The sequence below is a fragment of the Quercus robur genome, chromosome 5 (assembly GCF_932294415.1).
Source record: "Quercus robur chromosome 5, dhQueRobu3.1, whole genome shotgun sequence".
NCBI classification, from domain to species: domain Eukaryota; kingdom Viridiplantae; phylum Streptophyta; class Magnoliopsida; order Fagales; family Fagaceae; genus Quercus; species Quercus robur.
In genome coordinates, this window is record NC_065538.1 from 31127531 (window position 1) to 31148579 (window position 21049).

General features: G+C 34.4%; 1 protein-coding gene across 1 annotated transcript; it reads left to right on the top strand.

The window, feature by feature from the left end:
- Positions 1-9369: 9369 nt before the first annotated feature.
- Positions 9370-10025, top strand: LOC126728104 (uncharacterized). The gene is made up of 3 exons (XM_050433974.1): positions 9370-9538; positions 9643-9739; positions 9878-10025. The coding sequence occupies exons 1-3, from the start codon at positions 9412-9414 to the stop codon at positions 10023-10025; spliced, it is 372 nt and encodes a 123-aa protein (XP_050289931.1). The 5' UTR covers positions 9370-9411.
- The last annotated feature ends 11024 nt before the right edge of the window (positions 10026-21049 follow it).

Here is a 21049-nt window from a genome sequence, read left to right on the forward strand (position 1 = left end):
CCAATATCTTCAATCACCTATCCGGGTGATTGCTAACCCTTTTGAAGCAATGGACAAACAAACACCACCCGTTCCTTTATGCAGCCAAACTCTCTGCAAAAAGCCAATTTTTCAACAAATCCATCAGAAATAGATCCATATCATGAAAATCATATAATATGAATAATCCAAACAGAAAATAAGCCAAAGAACCATATCAGCGAGGTACCAAAACTTTATCACAACAAAACCAAATAATTTTATTCCCCTCTCAATTAATCTATATATATATATATAAAACCGAAGCTTTTGAAGCTTCCACAATTTTCCACGTCAGCACATCATTAAAAAAAAAACAATTACCAAATAATAAAACAAAAAAACAATCACCAATTACACGAATAGCTTTCCCGATACTGGACCTCCACACACGAATAGCTTTCCCTTTCACCTGACCGGACCTGGCTTCTCCGATTCTCTGCCCCTCCACACACGAATAGCTTTCCCTTTCACCTGACCGGACCTGGCTTCTCCGATTCTCTGCCCCTCCACACACGAATAGCTTTACCTTCCACCATACCGGACCCTGGCTTCTCCGATTCTCTGCCATTTCTTTTCCACGGCAAGACCCAACGATCCTTTCACGATACCGGACATGCCTTCTCCGATTCTCTGTCATTTTTTTTCCACGGCAAGACCCACCGATCTGACCCAACAGACCGATCCTCTGCCTCTTCCTTTCCACGGCAAGCCCATGGCCACAGATCCCACCATACCCAAATCCAATTCGCTCAATTTCCACTCTTTCCCAGCCCATCACTCAATTTCCACTCTTCCCCGACCCAGCCCATCGGTCGGCAATGCAACCGACCCAGCCCGTCGAGACCGGCCCAAAGGTATTATCTTATAAACCTATAATATATATATTTTTTTTCTGAATCCAAACTTTATATAGATTAGGACTCTATAACTCTATATATATAAAACTTTCACGATGCTTTTTTTTTTCACGGCTATTCAATTTGTAGGTATGTTTTTTTTTTTTTTTTCACGGCTATTCAATTTGTGTGGAAACTGAGCTAATTATAGAATTGTAGTTTTTGTGCACACACTTAGATAATCAATTTAACTTTTTTTTGAATTTTAGTTATATTTTTTTGTGTTAATAATCCTTATTTTTAGTGATTGAATTGTTTTTGTGTGGAAACTGAGCCACGGGACTGAACTTAATGGAAATTTGTAAAGGTTTTTAGTGCTTAGGGTGACAGGTTAGAAACACATTGATTTGTGTAGGCAAATTGTAGTCTTTGAAATTGTTTAATTTGATCTTTCTGAAGATTTTTAGTTATATGTTTTTGTGTTAATAATCCTTATTTTTAGTGATTGAATTGTTTTTCTGTGGAAACTGAGCCACGGGACTGAACTTAATGGAAATTTGTAAATGTTTTTAGTGCTTAGGGTGACAGGTTAGAAACACATTGATTTGTGTAGGCAAATTGTAGTCTTTGAAATTGTTCAATTTGATCTTTCTGAAGATTTTTAGTTATATGTTTTTGATGGGTATGAGTTCAATGTTGTTACTGCTGTTTTTAGTTATATGTTTTTGTGTTAATAATCCTTATTTTTAGTGATTGAATTGTTTTTCTGTGGAAACTGAGCCACGGGACTGAACTTAATGGAAATTTGTAAAGGTTTTTAGTGCTTAGGGTGACAGGTTAGAAACACATTGATTTGTGTAGGCAAATTGTAGTCTTTGAAATTGTTCAATTTGATCTTTCTGAAGATTTTTAGTTATATGTTTTTGATGGGTATGAGTTCAATGTTGTTACTGCTGTTTTAAGTTATATGTTTTTGTGTTAATAATCCTTATTTTTAGTGATTGAATTGTTTTTCTGTGGAAACTGAGCCACGGGACTGAACTTAATGGAAATTTGTAAAGGTTTTTAGTGCTTAGGGTGACATGTTAGAAACACATTGATTTGTGTAGGCAAATTGTAGTCTTTGAAATTGTTCAATTTGATCTTTCTGAAGATTTTTAGTTATATGTTTTTGATGGGTATGAGTTCAATGTTGTTACTGCTATTTGGTTGCTTAGAAATTGGTGAAAATACAGATGGGAATCAGTTCAATTTTTTTTTTTTTTTGGGGTTTATGGACTTTTTGGGATGTTCAGCTGTTTTTCTAATGTGGGTGTGGTTTGTCTCTGATGGGTATGAGTTCAATGTTGTTTATGCTGTTTGGTTGCTTAGAAATTGTTGAGAAAAAAAGATGGGCATAAGTTCAGTTTTTAATTTTTATGTGTTCATGGACTTTTTGGGATGTTCAGTTGTTTTTCTGATGTGGGTGTGGTTTGTCTCTGATGGGTATGAGTTCAATGTTGTTATTGTTTGGTTGCCGAGAAATTGGTTGGAAAAAATATGGGCATAAGTTCAATTTTTGTTTTTTAATGTGTTTATGGACTTTTGGGATGTTCAGTTGTTTTTCTAATGTGGGTGTACTTCGTCTCTGATAAGTATAAGTTCAATGTTGTTTCTACTGTTTGGTTGCTGAGAAATTGGTGGGAAAACAAAAGATGATGATGTGTTGGGTATTGGGTTCTGAGAAAAAATTTGGAAAATTAAACTAATTTAAATTCCCAAGTCTTCAACTTTATGTGTGAGACAGCTGAGTTCAATTCAAAATATATCTAGCACAAATGTTTCATTGTTTAGCTCAGCTTAACGGTTTAGGTTTCAATTTTTGAATTTTTTGTAGGGAAAAAAACGTTGTACAAATGGGTATAAATTTGTAATTTTTAATGTATTTATGGACTTTTGTCTCTGATGGGTATAGGTTCAATGTTGTTTCTACTGTTTGGTTGCTGAGAAATTTGTGGGAAAAAAAGAGAGAGGAAGATAATGATGGGTTGGGTTTTGGCCCTTTTGGGTTCTGTTTGTTTTCTGGAAAAAGTAGGGAAATCAAACTAATTAGAATACCAAGTCTTCAACTTAATGTGCTTTTCGACTTGAGAAGGCTGAATTCAATTCCAAGTGTACTTAGTAGTTAGTACAATTGTTTGGCATATCTTAAGTGATTAAGTTTCAATTTTTAAACGTTTCATTTTGAGAAAAAGTAGGGAAATCAAATTAACTAGAGTTCCAAGTATTCAGCTTTCTGTGACTTTGGAGTTGAGAAAGCTGAATTTTATTCAAATTTTATCTAATACAATTGTTTGGCTCGGTTCAAGTGATTAAGTTTCAATTTTTATATTTTTTTGGTAGATAAAAACGTTTTACAGATGAAAAATTATTGTCTTTTTTTTTTTTAATTTTGATTCTTTTCTTCAAGTTTCCCAACATCCATATAGAGTGTTATGTCTTTTGTGGTTTCTGATTTCTGAGAAATTCAATTCAACATAGCCATATTTTTGTGCTTTATTACTTTTGAATGGTGGAGCATATATTGTCTAGCTTCAATGGATTCAAATTTCAAACCTTCCCTTTTCCAAGCTTTCTTGGCAACTAATAAATAGAGCACTATTACGTCTTTACTATTCAAGGGAGTGTTTAGCTTTCAGCACATTGATGATGCTAAATTTAAGCAAGCGTCTTTTTTCATTTGTACTTTCCTTTCCAGCTTTTCCCCCTCTTAAGTACCATTGTGTGTGTCAAGAGTTTTTTTTTTTGTTGGCTGTATATATGTGTACATAATAATGATGTTTGTTGGTTGTACATATGTTTTTGTTATTGGCTTCTCACAAGAGTTTGATAGAATTCCTAAATAGAGTTCATATGGTTGCTATTTTAAATCTGCTTTTATCATTGTCTTCTATTGGTTTTGCAGGTAGGGATTTGGAATTTTGATATCTTGCTTATTTGGTAATACAACCACAAGACCGGGAAAGTCAGGTATTTACCAGTATTTCTTTTATTCTGTAGAGAGAATTTGAACATTTTATAAAATAATCATATCTTAATGTTTTTTTAATTCTGAAGTTAATATGTGAATGCTATATTTTTCTTCAATTTTTCACCTTTCTATAACATGTAACTGTTAATTTGTAATATATGTTTTTGCTATATAGTTATATTTATGAGTTAAAATTTTGTGAATGTTTTCCTTTTAGTTTATTCCCCAAGCATGGACTCTGCTTTCTATGCAAGATTGAGACGAAGATTAATTTTATTTGAAAAGAGAAATAGAAGGGGTATGATATTGACATATTAAAAAAATATTTTTCTTTAAAAAACTCATAATTAGTATGTAACCTAATAATTAGTATGTAACCTAGGCCAAACAAGAACAAGAGATGACGAGCCATTTGAAAGGAGTATTCGACGTAGACAATATAGCATTAATGATGAAAGCAGAAAACAACGTAAGTGTTACATTTTTTAGTTCTCCCAAAAAAGTTCTAAAATTAGGAAGAAAAAGTGAATTTTTGTTTTTGTTGTCATAGGAAAATTTACGGAACCATTGGATTTAGGACCTCCAACAATAGTATGTGAGCATTGTGGAGCTCAACTTTGGTATGAAGAGAGAACTGTAAAGTCAAAAACGCCTACAAAACCAAAGTTTAGTTTGTGCTGTTCTGAAGGAAGAGTTCAACTCCCTCTATTGAAAGAACCTCCACCCTTTCTTGGAAACTTACTCAATATTAATAGTGATGAGAGATCAATAAACTTTCAACTAGGGATAAGAATCTACAACTCTCTCTTTGCTTTCACTTCTTTGGGGGGTAATGTTGATAGATCAGTGAATAATGGTTCTGGTCCATATGTGTTCCGTGTAAATGGTCAAACTCATCATAGAATTGGATCACTTCTTCCTGTCCATGGCCAAAAACCTAAGTATGCACAGCTTTATATTTATGAAACTGATAATGAAGTTAAAAATAGAATTGATGCAGTTATACGTGAAGATGATAGAAATTATGTGGATCCAGATATTGTTACTGGGTTGATGGAAATGTTAGATCAGTGTAACCAATTGGTTAAATGTTTTAGAATGGTCAGGGACAGATTTGATGAATCAGATATACATAATGTCAGAATTCGTTTAATACGAAGTCGCAATTCTGGTGAAAGGCAATATGACTTACCTGTAACGTCTGAGATAACTGCTCTTATTGTTGGAGATTTTAATATTGAAAGTTCTGATAGAGATATTATTGTTGAGAATCGAAGTTTAGGATTGCAACGTATAAACGGAACTCATCCAAGCTTTATGGAATTGCAATATCCATTACTTTTTCCGTATGGTGAGGATGGGTATATGCTTGGTATACCTTATAGGAATTTGAATGGGAGCAATTCTAGAAAAAGGGAATCAATAACAATGAGAGAATACTATGCTTATAGGCTTCAACAACGCTTTCATGAGGGCAAGACATTGTTGCTTCGTAGGAGGCTTTTTCAACAATTTATAGTGGATACATACACTTCTATCGAAGAAGAAAGACTACAATGGGTTAGATTCAATCAAAAAAAATTGAGGTCAGAGCTGTACTATGGTTTGAAAGATGCCGTTCTTCGTGGTGATACAGATCCCATTACCGTAGGCAAACGAATAGTCCTACCATCCTCATTTACTGGAAGTCCAAGGTACATGGTTCAAAATTATCAAGATGCAATGGCGATATGTAGATGGGCAGGTTACCCAGATTTATTTCTTACATTTACTTGCAATCCAAAATGGTCAGAAATCAATCATTCCTTAGAATTTATAGAAGGCCTGAAATATGAGGATCGGCCAGATATTGTAGCAAGGGTTTTTAAGATAAAATTAGATGAACTATTACATGATTTGAGGCATAAATCTCATTTTGGAAGAGTTATTGCTATTGTGTATACAATTGAATTCCAAAAAAGAGGACTCCCACATGCACATATTCTTCTATTTTTGGATCCAAAGGATAAGTGTCCAAGTCCAACAGATATTGATGGTATCATTATGGCTGAGATACCAGATCCAGATGATGATCCTGTTGCTAATGAAGCTGTAAAACAATTTATGATGCATGGGCCATGTGGATCTGCAAATCCGAAATCACCGTGCATGATGAATGGTAAATGTACAAAACATTTTCTGAAAAGATTTTATGAAGAAACAACAATTGATGAAGAAGGCTTTCCAGTATATAGAAGGAGAAATGATGGAAAAACAATAGAGAAGAACGGAATTCTTTTGGATAACCGATATGTTGTACCTTATAATGTAGATCTTTTGGTGAAGTACCAATCCCATTTGAATGTAGAATGGTGTAATAGATCTCGATCGATCAAATATTTGTTTAAATATATAAACAAGGGATCAGATAGAGCAACAGTTGTTGTAGAAGAGAATTTGCCAAATATTGGGAGTGATGGACAAGAGACCGAAATTGTTGTTGATGAGACAAAAGCATACTTAGATTGTAGATATATTTCAGCTTCTGAATCATGTTGGAGAATATTTGAATTTCCAATTCAGTTTCGATATCCACCTGTTGAAAGATTAAATTTTCATTTGGAAGATGAACATCCCATCATTTATCCAGAAAATACAAGCTTGGATAATGTTTTAAATATACCTGATATTGAAGAAACAAAGTTTACAGAATGGATGAAAACAAATGAGGCTTTTGAAGATGCTCGAGAGTTGACTTATGCTGAATTTCCTACAAAATGGGTATGGCATAGTAATGATAAGCAATGGCAAAGAAGGAAATCTAAATATTGTATTGGAAGAGTGTACTACGCACATCCTTCAAGTGGTGAAAGGTTTTATTTGAGAATGTTGCTTAACATTGTCAAAGGTCCAAGAAACTTTAAAGAATTAAAGACTATAAATGATGTTACTTATCCAACTTATAAGGAAGCCTGTTATGCACTTGGACTTCTTGATGACGACAAAGAATGGCATGATTCCCTAATTGAAGCTTCGAATTGGGCCAGTGGGCAACAATTGCGTCAACTATTTGTTACAATGCTATTGTTCTGTGAGGTAGCTGATCCATTAAGTCTTTGGGAATCCAACTGGAAACTGATTACAGAAGATATACTAAATAGGCAAAGGCGTATCCTCCAATTCCAAGAACTAATTTTATCAGATGACCAATTGAGAAATTATGGATTGTATGAAATCGAACAAATCCTCCAACAATATGGAAGATCACTTAGAGATTACCCACAAATGCCCCAGCCAAATATGGATCTTATTCAGAATGGGAATAGACTTATTCAAGAAGAAATGTCGTATGATGTATCAAGTCTGAAAAGAGAACATGAGATCCTAATTTCTGGCCTAAACAATGAACAAAGAATAATCTACAATTCTATAATGGAAGCTGTTGCTACTGAAAGAGGGGGAATGTTTTTTGTCTATGGACATGGTGGAACGGGTAAAACGTATCTTTATAGAACCATCCTGTCTGGTATAAGATCAAAAGGCAAAATTGCTCTTGCTGTTGCGTCTTCAGGAATTGCTGCTTTGTTGCTTCTTCAGGAATTGCTGCTTTGTTGCTTCCTGGTGGAAGGACTGCTCACTCAAGATTTCATATCCCAATTAATGTAAATGATGACTCTACCTGTGACATAAAGCAAAGAACACAAGCAGCGGAACTTCTCTCAAAAACAAGTATAATACTTTGGGATGAAGCACCGATGGCACATAGGAATTGTTTTGAAGCTGTTGACCGCACGTTACGAGATATACTACAAATTGAAGATCCTCAAAATGCTGAAAAACCTTTTGGTGGTAAAGTTGTAGTTCTAGGGGGTGATTTTCAACAAATACTTCCAGTTGTGAGAAAGGGAAGACGAGAAGATATAGTCCAATCCTCAATTAGCAAGTCATATCTATGGAATGATTGTAATGTCTTTAAACTCCAAACAAATATGAGGCTTCTACAGAACGGTATGAGTGGAATAGAAACATCATCTATAAAGGACTTTAGTGAGTGGATTCTTAAAATAGGTAATGGTGAATTGGGAGAAGGAGATGGGGATTACAACATTTCAATTCCAAGTGATTTGATTATCCAACCTTCAGAGAATCCAATGCAAGATATTATTGACAGCACATATCCAAGTTTGGAAAATAAATACACAGATCCAAGTTACCTACAGGATAGGGCAATTCTTGCCCCTACAAATGAAGTTGTAGAAGAACTAAATGACTATATTGTGTCATCCTTAAATGGAGAAGTTCATGAATATCTAAGTTCAGATTCTATATGCAAGGCTTCTTCAAATGTTCCTGACCAAGATCTCCTATATACTGTTGAATTTTTGAACACGTTGAGATTTCCAGGATTGCCAAACCATAAACTGACATTAAAAATAGGTTTTCCTGTAATGTTGCTTAGAAACTTGAATCAGAATGAAGGTCTTTGTAATGGAACAAGACTCATAATAACAAGATTGGCTACATGGGTGATAGAAGCAGAAATCATAACTGGCACTAATATAGGCAAACGTGTGTTCATTCCAAGAATAACATTATCTCCAAGTGATTCAAAATGGCCATTCGTTTTAAAGAGACGACAATTTCCAATTTCAGTGTGCTTTGCAATGACTATAAATAAAAGCCAAGGACAATCATTGAAACATGTTGGAGTGTATTTGCCAAAACCTGTTTTTAGTCATGGGCAATTGTACGTTGCAGTGTCTAGAGTTACAAGCAGAAATGGCCTAAAATTCCTCATCATTAACGATGACACTGAAAAAAAGTTTGAAACAAAAAATATTGTGTATAAAGAAGTTTTTACCAATCTTTGACTCAAAAAACCAACTAATAAAGGTAACATAATTTCATATATATATATATATATATATTTTTTTTTTCTGTTTATCTTCTCCAAATTGATTTATGCACTTCGTATATGCTTACTGTTTTGTTAAATTTCATGTCTATAACATAATTGAATACAAGCTAATTACTATTTTCTATCTTTAATAAGCTAATTACTTTTTGATGTCTTTGTTATATTGCTTTGTTTTGTTTTATTCTATGCAGTATCTAAATCGAGATGAGAATTTTTATAAACTTTCAAATTTATTAATCTATGCAGGTAGGGATCCAAGATGATGCAATATTCTCTCCTTAATCAGCTTTGTATAGACAAACACAAAGAAAATTGGAAAGTCAAGGTCAGAATATCAAGGATGTGGAATGCAATCAACTCAAAAAATAATGATATTATTAGTTTAGATATGATTTTAATCGATGAGCAGGTTTGTTTTTCTTCTATAGCTTTTAATATTGTTTGATCATTATATATACCATGAACTCTATCTATATAAAACTTATGCACTTTACTTGCAGAATAATTCAATACATGCAATCATTAAAAATAATATTGCTAAAAAGTTCAAGCCTCTTCTGAAAGAAGGAAAATTTTATGAACTCTCTTATTTTCAAGTGGTTGATGGCAATGCATTGTATAGACCAGTAGACAATGACATCAAGATCATGTTCACATTGAAAACTAGCATTAAGGAAATAAAGGAGGTTGATGTTGATATACCGCGTCATAAATTCGAATTTGTTGACTACAATAAAATACATGAACGCGTTAATAAACATGTCCAGCTATCAGGTATCTCTATATATATTATGCGTTATATTAAATTTATTAATAATTATGTATTATATTATTGTTATATATGAAAATAATTACATCCACATCTTTTTCATGCCTAGATATCATTGCAAATGTGATTGGTGTTGGACCGATTGAGCAACCTTGCATCAAAGGATCAAATGTCTTGATGAGAAACATAAATGTCATGACTATAGAGTATGTCTTTTTTTTAAAAAAAAAAAAAGAAATTATTTTCAATACAAGCACTTTTTATTTCTTTATTTATTTTTGATAAACTAATACATGCACTTATATTATATGAACTTACATTGTAACATTGAAAATTTTTGACAGAGGACATGAAATAAAGCTTACACTTTGGGGATCAGTTGCAAATGAAGTTGAGGAGAGCTTCTTTACTGAAAATCCAGGCCTTTTTGTCATAATAGCTACATGTTTGACTGTCAAGACTTTTAAAGGCAAGTTCATTTCTCTTTTCTAATTCTCTTTATAACCATCTTCTGAACTACATAAGAAATCATCCAATTGTTTGAAATACAAAGTATTTTGGCTAAATTATTATGTAAGCATCCAATGAATCAATATAATTGTCTCTAAATTATTGAGCAGAGAAAAATCATTTCAATGTATAAGAATTAAAAAGGTATTCATCACTTACTGTTGGGAGATTCATTCCCTTCCTTTACATTTTTCATTGTTGAAAGATATTTTTCTTTTCCTTTTTTTTTTAATCTGTTTCAAGAGCATGGTTTTTAGGATCCATTGGTTTTCAAAATGTGACAAACATTTTCTCAAGTGTCATTATCTTTAGCAACTATCTACCATGGCAAAGTTGGATTATTTACCTCTGTATTGTACATGTCTACAACATACTATGCCCTATAATCTAGACCTCTCACTGATTACAGTAATCATTTCATTGAAACTTCAATGTACTTTTTTTCCTAATGAATCCTATGCATTCCAGGAGAGTATAACTTATCGTCAACAAGTGGAACAAGAGTTTATATTGATTTGGACATTCCTGAGACTGCTGAATTCAAAGATCAGTAAGTGCTTTGTTTTGGATTCACATTTTTAATATATTTACAGTCTACAATACTATGTCTAATATCTTTATATAATATAATAGGCTGGTGGAAAATAACCAACCAATAGTACAAATGCCCAAGCAATTCAAACCACAAGTATCAATTGAAGAAGAGATGAACATCAACAGAGGAAATATAACTGAAATAAAAGAAGTTATGTGGGACTCTGATAATAAGGTCAGAAAAAAATATACCTTCAACAATAACATTGTGTCCTTAACATTGCTTTATATATTTTAGACTTGCTTTTACAAAATTTAACTATAAAATTATAAATTGATTCATATTAAATTCAATTTCTAGGAAACGATCTTTACCTGTGAAGGAAAGATTATAAACATTGACATAGATCATCATGGTTGGTACTTTATCTCTTGCGAAGTATGTCGTAGAAAGGTAAACTCAAAAGATGAATTTTTATGGTGCGACAATTGCAACAAAAAGGCATGCTTCCCAATCCCAAGGTACACAAAATGAAAATGTTTACTTTTTATATTAAAATACACAACAAATAATATGATATTAACGTTATATATGTCATTTCTTTTATCAGGTATAGAATTCAATTAAAGGTTAAAATAGCTCAGAAATGGCCACATTCATTTTATTTGATTCAGAAGCAGAAAAATTACTCAACATATAAGCCAAAGACCTTTTGAATAAATCTTCAGAGGTGAGAAAGTCGAATATAAAATTAGTATTTAATATTTACTACTTTATTTCAGTGTACAATTTGAAAAGTGTTACTTTTGTTAGGAGCCCGATGAAGTCGTCCTTCCTGTGCAAATAGAAAATCTTAAAGGAAAACAATTTGTTTTCCAAATACAACTAAATAACTATAATCTCAACTATGGATGGGAATTCTTCACTATCAAGAAACTTTTTGACTCTTTTGAAGAAACTGACAAAGCAATTCAGCTTGATAAAATGACAGAAGTAAGTATTATTTAATTTAGCAAAATTACAAATATGATATTTAAGATGTATATGTTGTAATAAATTCCTCAACCTGTTCTATTGCTAGGTTTACATCAGTGATACTTCAAATGAATGTAGCAACAACTTATCAATTGAAGAAGATGGTGATTGTACAACATTTCAAAAACTTAATGTTCAAACCAATGTGCAGCTCACACCAACATCTGTACTCAAGGAAAACAAAAGGGCATATTCAGGGACTACTACAAAGCAACAAAGGAAGAAGATACAAAAAACACATTAAAGTTGTCTTTCTATCTCTAAGATTTTCTATGCACAATTTGGTTTTAATGAATTTGTGATTTTGATACTAGAGACGTATTGGAACAAAGGAAATTTTTTTGCTTTTATACACAATTTGGTTTTAAAGAATTTGTGATTTTGATACTAAAGACGTATTGGAACAAAGGAAATTTTGTTGCTTTTATGCACAATTTGGTTTTAAATTGAAACATAGAGGAATTAAACTCTTATATTTAGTTATTTGAGGATTTCTTTTACCATAGCGTTAACTGTTTGTCTATATACATTTCATTTATAAATATTGTAGTATTCTCTTTACATTTAAAAAACTCATGAGACTTAATTTGAATTGTAACTTATCATGTTTAAATAATTTATTTTGAATTTTAAGTGATTAATATTTGCATTGGTATGTTGTTCAGATTCAATAGTTGTGTCTTTAAAATCAAGAGGAATTCAAAAACAATATCTAAACTTCAACGTTTTTTAAATATAATGAATGCATTCAATATTTAGTAGAAGACATCAAATAAATGAAATTGAAAATTAAGAATGTGCTACCAGAGAATCAATGCTAAATTCCAAAACCTAATGTCACATCATTTGGAAAAAATTCGTAACTTTCCCGTGCATCGCACGGGTTAGCGACTAGTTAAAATAAATTCTAAGATTTCTAAATTAAAATTTATTTTCTACCCCTCATTTTCTCAAAACTTAATAAACGAAAACCCCATCATAGGGCCGTATTTATTTCCTAATAAACGAAAGCCCCATCACAACCAATCAAAAACGATATCTAAAAACTCGAAACTTTTAATTTTCACACACTTTCTTAGCACCCAAATAGAAAACAAACACACACACAGAGATAGAGAGAGCAAAACCTTAGTACAATCATCGAACACTTTCCAAAGAAGAACTTCATAATTGGAGGGCAACTTCAATTCCCAGAATCGAAGACCCTAGAAAGGAAAAAAAAAAAAAAAAAAAAAAACTATGAACGCAGATATTAGAAAACAAGGAAAAGCTTAGTGATTTCCATAATCCAAAATAGGAAAAAAAATATCAAAAAATTGAGAAAACAAACATTTTCATGGAGAACCCAAAAACCCAGAACAAAAAGGAATCAAAACCAAGATGAAAAGCCAAAACTAAAATCATATATATATATATATATATTTTTTTTTTGTAATTTCTGTAAGTTATAAAAAAGAAAAAGAAAAAGAAAATAAATTTTCATACATAAATGTCATAAAAAAATAAAAATAAAAATCATACCTAAATCTAAAAAGGGGAAAGAATGTACCGATGCCAGTTTTGATAATTTGATAATCTGATCGTGGCAGCGACATTCACAAACACTATCTCTATATCCCTCTAAATTTCAACCATTCTGTGTTTTAAAAATCTGAAACAAAAACAAATCAAATCTAAACCTATCCAACAGGAAAACTCAAATAAAAGTAACGTTTCATAGCCAAATCTTAAAAAAATTTACTGGTGTTGATGGGGCATAGATTTTTCTTTCTATGTGCTTGTGGTTCCGATGGTCTGATTTTGCCTCTTTCTCTGTGCCTCAGGCCTTATCGCCTATCTCTATTTCTATCTCTGTGTAAATCGTATCTCTCTTGGCACCGTATGAATTCTTCGAATCCTCGCCGTACTTCGCATTGGAATCGATGACAGTTACAGAAGGCTGATTGGAAGCCTCATCGGTTGGTTCTTCCTCTTCTTCTTCTTTGAGGCAATCTGGTGGGCATGAAAGCAGTAGTAGTAGTGTCATCATCTAAGGTTTGTTTAGGGTTTTCTTCTGTAGTAGTAGTAGGGTTGAGGTTGAGTTGGTTTGATGAATCGGTGGCCATTGTGTGAGGGAATCAGAGATTGCGTGAGAATGGCACCTCTGATTGCTTATTCTTTCTCATCTAAGTTTTGGATTTTGATTTTGGGGGAAGGAGATGGTTTTAATTTTTAGGTTTCTAACAGAGGAGTTACGGGTTTTAATTTAAGTTTTAGAAGAGAATTGACTTTTGTTTTGTGGTAAATGGTTGTTTTGGGTCTACAAAATCGTTTTTTGAAGCTTTTTGATTTCATCACCGCTCTCTTTCTCTGTTACTCTCCGTGTCCTCATTGCTCCTCTCTATTTCTATCTTGGTGCACATCTAATTTTAATCGGTTAATTTTTTGAAATTTATAATGAGAGGCTTTTAAATGGTGCGTAGCATTGCCAAACAATATAATGTATCACTTTTTAACTTAAACGTGTCTGAATTTTAGATAGGCACTTTTCCTATATGGCAGGACCTCAATTGTAGGAATCAACTCTCTCAGCTTCTGCTATTATATATAGTATATGATATTGATTGATTGATTTCCAAGCTAGTAGGAAAAAAAAAATGATTCTGGACAAATTTATTGTTCTATAAATACTCTCTCCCTCTCCCTACTCTTTTAGGCTTGTTTAAAAAAACATTAATTCTAAAAATAGATAATGTAAATGGACAACAAACGGTCTCAAAGTCACTGTCTCTAGCATGGATTTATTTATTTATTATTAGACAAACTCATTAGGGAGTTTTAAGTCTCAGATCCCAGGTCAAAAAAAAAAAAAAAGAGTCTCAAATCCCAGGCTATGGCTTGTGGCAAATGAGGCAAGGTTCAGGCCTTCAGGGTACAAATCATTTAACAAAACAATAATAATAATAATAATCAAATATAAATTTTTTAATGAAAATTTATTATCAAGCACCAACTTCAGCAACATTGTCACTTGAAGAGAATTAACACTAGCTTACAAAACAGAACAAAAATAAAACCAAACTACATTATTACTTCATTGAAATGTAAATGCTTTTTTGAATCTTAATTGTTTGACATTAGGAAGGATAGGTATTTAAAATCAGACACCACTTTTCCCTTATATTTTAACATCTGAATAATTGTTTATGTTAATCACTAACATGCAACAGATGACAACCCACTTTAATCTCAACTTAATCTGATAGAGGCACTCTAAAATCTAGTAGAAGAAAAATCATACCTTTATTCAATTCTCCCGGGACTCCTAACCTATTAGCAATGACCCTTTTTTTGGACAACAACTCCAAAGCAAGCCATCTATAAGACTTCCGTGATCTATTGTTTCTATGAACAGTGGTGATATTCGTACATCTAGCGTCATAAGTTCCAGTTCAAATGATGGAGGAATTGTAATTCCTTTCAATTCTTCAAGACTAAATGCAACCTTTATAATCAATGCAAAGTAAAATGGTTTCAGAAAACAAAAAGGTGAAATTGAAAATATAAAATGATGCTGAAGAAAAATTGGTTGAAAATAGATAAACTTGCATTAGTGGACATACCTCTTGACACAAGATTCTTAGGGTCAAAACTTTTCTTTGATTTGACATTACTAGAAATTCCCTCAACTTATGGAACCATAGAGTGTCAATAGAATCTTCTTCGAATAATGTAAAAGTAAGGTTAAAAGGACATGGAGCATTCTTAGAAGATATCATAGGAATAACATTCTTGAAGCTGCAGAATTTGAATGATGACAGATTCGGACTATCAATTTCAACCTCCAAAAGTTTTTGGTATGACACAAATATTAAACACCTAAGCTACTGTAAAGAAATCTTAACTCTTTCCAACATTTTGCAGTTAACAACTTTCAAAACTTCAAGGTTGGAAAATCTAGAAATATTGGATTGAAGACACTGGTCTGTAATCCTTAAATTTTGCAAGTATAATCTTATAAAAACCAGAGAGACTAAATAGAATTGGGAGAATTTCATTGATTGAGAGTGAATTACAATGAAAATGAACAGAATGAATAAATATCTACACCTTCCCTTGTTTATATATACAGAAAAAGTAACTAACTCTACTATTGGTGCCAAAACAGTTATTTGAACTTTCTGGAGGCTATACATGTGGCAAGCCTGAGTAACTAACTCCTAGATTTGTGGAACTGACTCCCTCAATGATCCTGGATGAAGAACTCATGATGTGGCATGGACTCAAGCAATTCCAAGCTTGGTGGTCTGATTAGTGCACACCTTATCAGCAAATGCTAAATTGCTTGCTACCCTCGTGGCCTGACCAATGCACTTGGCATCAGTAATTGCTGCACTGACTACTGCTCTTGTGGCTGAGCTAGTGCATCCTTCATCAGTACCTGCTACACCACTAGCTAGCTGTGTGGCTTGAGGCATGCAACACTTCTTTGCACTCTTAACACTCCCCCCTCAAGAGTACAGCTTTTGCCTTTTGATCTTCCATACCAGTATGAGGATATTCCACCTTAGAAGCAAAAATATTAATGACACCTAGTCTTCTAATCAGCCTTAAAAAACTTTCCACTCCCAAGGCCTTGGTAAACACATCTGCCAACTGATTCTTAGTTGAAACATAGAAGGTTTTAAGTGTACCATCAAGGATCTTATTCTTCACAATATGGAAATCAACTTGTATGTGTTTCGTCCTCTCATGGAACACTGGATTTGCTGCTATATGAATTGCTGCCTAGTTGTCACAGTACATTAGCATAGCTTATCATGTTTGACATGTAAATCTTGTAGCAAATGCAAAATCCAAGTCAATTCACAGGTGGTGGTAGCCATAGCTCTATACTCAGCTTATGCATTGGACCTAGACACTATGCTTTGTTTCTTAGACCTTCAAGACACTATGGCATCACCAAGAAACACACAATAGCCTGTTAGAGACTTTCTTGTGTCAGGGCACCCTGCCCAATCAGCATCATAGTATGCCTTTAGGTGCAAATCAGATTCAGTGGGGAAGAAAACGCCCTAACCAAGTGTTCCTTTTATGTATTGAAGTATTCTAGAGGCTGCTTTCATATGTGGTGCTTTAGGTTATGCCAAGAACTGGCTGAGCCTATGCATTGCATATGTGATGTCTGACCTGGACAGAGTCAAGTACATAAGCTTCCCAATAAGCCTTCTATACTGTCCTGGATTGGTAAGTAAATCCCCACTGCCTTTAGACAACTTCAGTTGCTGTTCCATTAGGGTTTGGACTGGTTTACACCCTGTCATACCAGTTTCCTCAAGGACTTCCAAAGCATACTTCTTCTGGGTTAAGCTGATCCTACTCTTGTTTCTTGCAATTTCTAAACCCATGAAATACTTAAGTGATCCCAAATCCTTAACACCAAACTTCTAATCTAAAATAGACCTGAGAGAGACAACATAAGCATGATCATTGCCAGTGATTACCATATCATAACATAGACCACTAGAGCAGTGAACAAAGACCTTTGTTGTGCACAAATAAGAAGTGATCAGCTTGAGATTGAACAAAACCAAGCTCCTTTATTGTTGCTGACAGCTTAGTGTACCACTACCTTGAAGCTTGTCTCAAACCATAAAGTAACTTAACCAATTTACACACCCTAGGAGCAGTAGAAGAGGTTGAAACACACTCCCCCTTACTGTGAAAACTAGGTGGCAATGTCATATAGACCTCTTTGTCCAAATCTCCATGCAAAAAAGCATTGTTGATGTCCAATTGGTGCAAAGGCCACTACTTGGCAGCAACAAGAGCAAGCATGATTGAAAGCTCGAAATGTGTGAAAACACTAGAGCTCGTTTAGACCCCCAATTCAAATTACGGCTTGGTTGATTTTACACTAACTGAATACTAAGTGCAGAATAGTGTAAACACAAGCGTATAAGCAAGACAACTACTCTAATCCAAATTTAAAGCAACATAGCAGTAAAAATGAAATGAACAAGAGTAGAGAAGAGAGATGCAAACACAGATAATACCGAGCCGTGTTATCAAAGAGGAAACCGAAGAATCTTGGCGAAAAACCTCTCCGCCGCCCTCCAAGCGGAAATCGATCCACTAGACAATCAGTTGGGATACCTAGGTAAGTAAGAGACCCTCCAAGCCTAATCTACCTTCTGTACCTAAGCCCTCCAAGCTCCTACTCCAACAAGGCTTCTCAGAATAGTGTCTTGTCTAGCTCTCCAGATCTCGCAACAAGTTCCATGTTGCATCTGCCATCCTTGGCTTCTTCCAATGCTTCCTAGCAATACCAAAAACACTCACTACACTCTGAAAAGGTGTGGATTGTGTTTGGGTACAAATCTCCTCTCAATGTATGATAATGGGAGAGGGATGGAGAAGAGGCTACGATGATTTCTCACTAAGGATGAGTAGTTTTCTCTCAAAAAGATGGGTGTGTGTGTTGCAGAAAACCTATCTAGGGTTTTTCTCTCTGAATGACCTCTCTTACATTTGTGGGTAATGAGGGTATATATAGTATGGGTGAAGGGTAAGGAATTCACACATAAAAATCCTCCAGGCAGAATGTTTCACAACTGTCTCGCGGGAAGGCCTTACCCGTGAGACACTCGCGAAAACGACAGCCTGGCACGACTCTTCAGCTTCCAGTCATGTGCTCCTTACATGCTCTTTCGCGACTTAGCTTCTTACGAGCTTCTCATGAAATCCACTGATTTTTCATTTAAGTTTGAGTCTTCACCAACTTAATATTAAACCCAATACAATAAAATCCCACAAAATACAAGAAACAAAATTAGAGCAATGACAATACTTTTTGTCATGGAATAAAGCCAACATAAAACATAGTTGTAAATCACAACTTTACAAAGACCTTCACTGAAAACTGTTTTAGCAACAGGAGAGAAGGTTTCAAGGAAATCAAGACCTTCCCTTTGAGTATACTCTTTAGCAACTAGCCTAGCTTTGAACCTCTCAACACTGCCATCAGGGTTAAGCTTGACTTTATAAACCCATTTGCAGCCAATGGGGAGCTTATCAGGAGGCAAGGTAGTCACATCCCAAGTATGAATCTGTTCAAGGGCTTGGATTTCTTTGTCCATGGCAGCCCTCCAAAGTGGATCTTGAATAGCTTGGGAAAAATTGGGAGGCTCTTTGGGATCAGAAATAACTGCCAGTAAATAAGAATGAGAATGGTAGCATGGCTCCAAATGGGAATAGGTAAGACATTAATCAAGATCTCAAGGAGCACCAGGTGCAATAGCAGAACAAGAATAGTCCTACAAATAAGAAGGAGGTCTAACATCTCTAGTGGACTTCCTTAGAGGCACTGGAGGCACTGAAGCAACTGGTGGTGATGAAGAAGGCACCTAATCAGAATGAGACACTTGTATAGGACTAGAAGAAGAAGTAGGATTCGAAGGTAAAACAATTGGAACATGCTAATGAGAAGAAGAAGGTGTATCATCAATATCCAAGGAAGATGGATCAAAAATGCTAACAGGAGTAACAAAATCATCAACACCATCTGAGCAGGAAGCTTCAATAGCAGAAGGTAGGAAAGGATCTGCAATATGAGGTGAAACAGAAGCAAAAGGGAAAGAATTTTCATAGAAAACCACATCCCTGGAGAGGAACACCTTGTTATTAGACAAATCAAGAACTTTATATCCTTTAACCCCAAAAGGATATACCAAGAAAACACACGTAATAGCTCTAGGGACAAATTTGGACCTATGATTTGAACAAGTAGAAGCAAAACATAAGCAACCAGACACTTTTAAATGTGCATAGCTAGGTGGATGCCCAAACAAAACTTCAAAAGGAATTTGATTTGACAAAGCAAATGAGGGGATTCTATTGATTAAGTACACAGTAGCTAGTATAGCATGACCCCACAAATGCAAAGGTAAATGGGATTGAAACATGAGAGCTCTTGCCACATTCAAGATGTGTTGGTGCTTCCTCTCAACAATTTCATTCTATTGAGGGGTTTCAACATAATTTAAATGATGCAAGATGCCTTTTTTGGCAAAAAAATCTTTCATGATGAATTCAGTCCCATTGTTAGACCTTGAAGTTTTAATTTTCTTACAAAATTGGGTTTCCACCATAGTGCAAAATTGTTCTAAAATAGATTGTGTTTGAGACTTATGCTTTAACAGATAAACCCAAGTGCACCTAGAATAGTCATCAACAATGGTTAGAAAATACTTGCAATGATCAATGATAGAAACTGAGAAAGGTCCCCATAAATCACAATGAATTAGCTTAAAGCAAGATTTAGACAAATCAGAACTATTATTAAAGGGTAAACGTTTTTGTTTTGCAAGTGGGCAAATATTACAATCGAAGTTCTCAACAGGAATGAAACTAGGTACATCACTTGGTTTTTGAAGCCAATTTGGCATTGGACAAGTGACCCAATCTAGAGTGCTAGATGTGAACTTGTGAACTATGTATAGAAGCAGGTGTAGAAGTGTAGCTCTTGTCCATCAAGTAGAGTCCATTGCTTTCTCTACCAAGACCAAGTGTGCTCCAATGAGCAAGGTCTTGGATAAAGCATAAGTTTCCAAAGAAAATAAGGCAACAAGCAGTGGACTTAACTAACTGACTGACATAAATGAGATTGAAACTAAATGATGGAACACAAAGAACACTGTGAAGTATAAAGTGTTCTGATATTTTCACAATGCCAACATGAGCAACAGAAGCAACTTGCCCATTAGGTAAATTGACAAAAGTGTTTAGAGTAGCAGTAATAGTGGTGAAACATGCAATGGAATGTACCATATGGTCTGTAGCCCTTGTGTCTATGACCCAATCAGTGGTATAACAGACTTCTCTATTAACTACTTTAGCAGAAAAAATTGAATGCTTCAAGGAAGGGGTAAAATGAAGCAATGAATTGATACCTGACATGGTGTCAACAAAAGTAGAATGAGTACTATCTGAAGATGTCATAGATGTGGAAGGCACACCAGTTGCAGCAGGTACACCAGTAGCTCCAAAAAGCATGCTAGAGACAGTAGCACTTGTACTTACACTTGCAACATAGTGATTAGCACCTTGATCAGTTCCAAAATTGAAAAGAGTAAGCAATTGTTCACACTATGCCTTAGAAATAGGACACTGAGCAGTTGCATTAGAAGGAACCTCAATAGCTTGACCTTGAGGATATGCCTAGTTAGCATTGGAATTAGGCTTGCCTTTGTGCTTGTAACCTGGTGGATATCCATGGAGCTTGTAACACTTGTCCACGGTGTGTCCAAGCATGTTACAATGAGTGCGCAAAGGTCTCTCCTTCTTAGGACCACCTTTATACCTGAATTTCCCTTAGTATTGGCATACGTTGCCACTGAATCAGACCTAGGTGTGAAGGCAAAGCCATGACCAATGCCTTTGTGTGATTCTTCTTAGA

Excerpts from the sequence above, each read along its gene's own strand:
- LOC126728104 (XM_050433974.1), top strand. The coding sequence starts at position 9,412 with ATGTTCACATTGAAAACTAGCATTAAGGAAATAAAGGAGGTTGATGTT. Across the intron at positions 9,539-9,642 it reads TAAACATGTCCAGCTATCAG|ATATCATTGCAAATGTGATT; the intron begins GTATCTCTATAT and ends TTTCATGCCTAG. Across the intron at positions 9,740-9,877 it reads ATAAATGTCATGACTATAGA|AGGACATGAAATAAAGCTTA; the intron begins GTATGTCTTTTT and ends AATTTTTGACAG.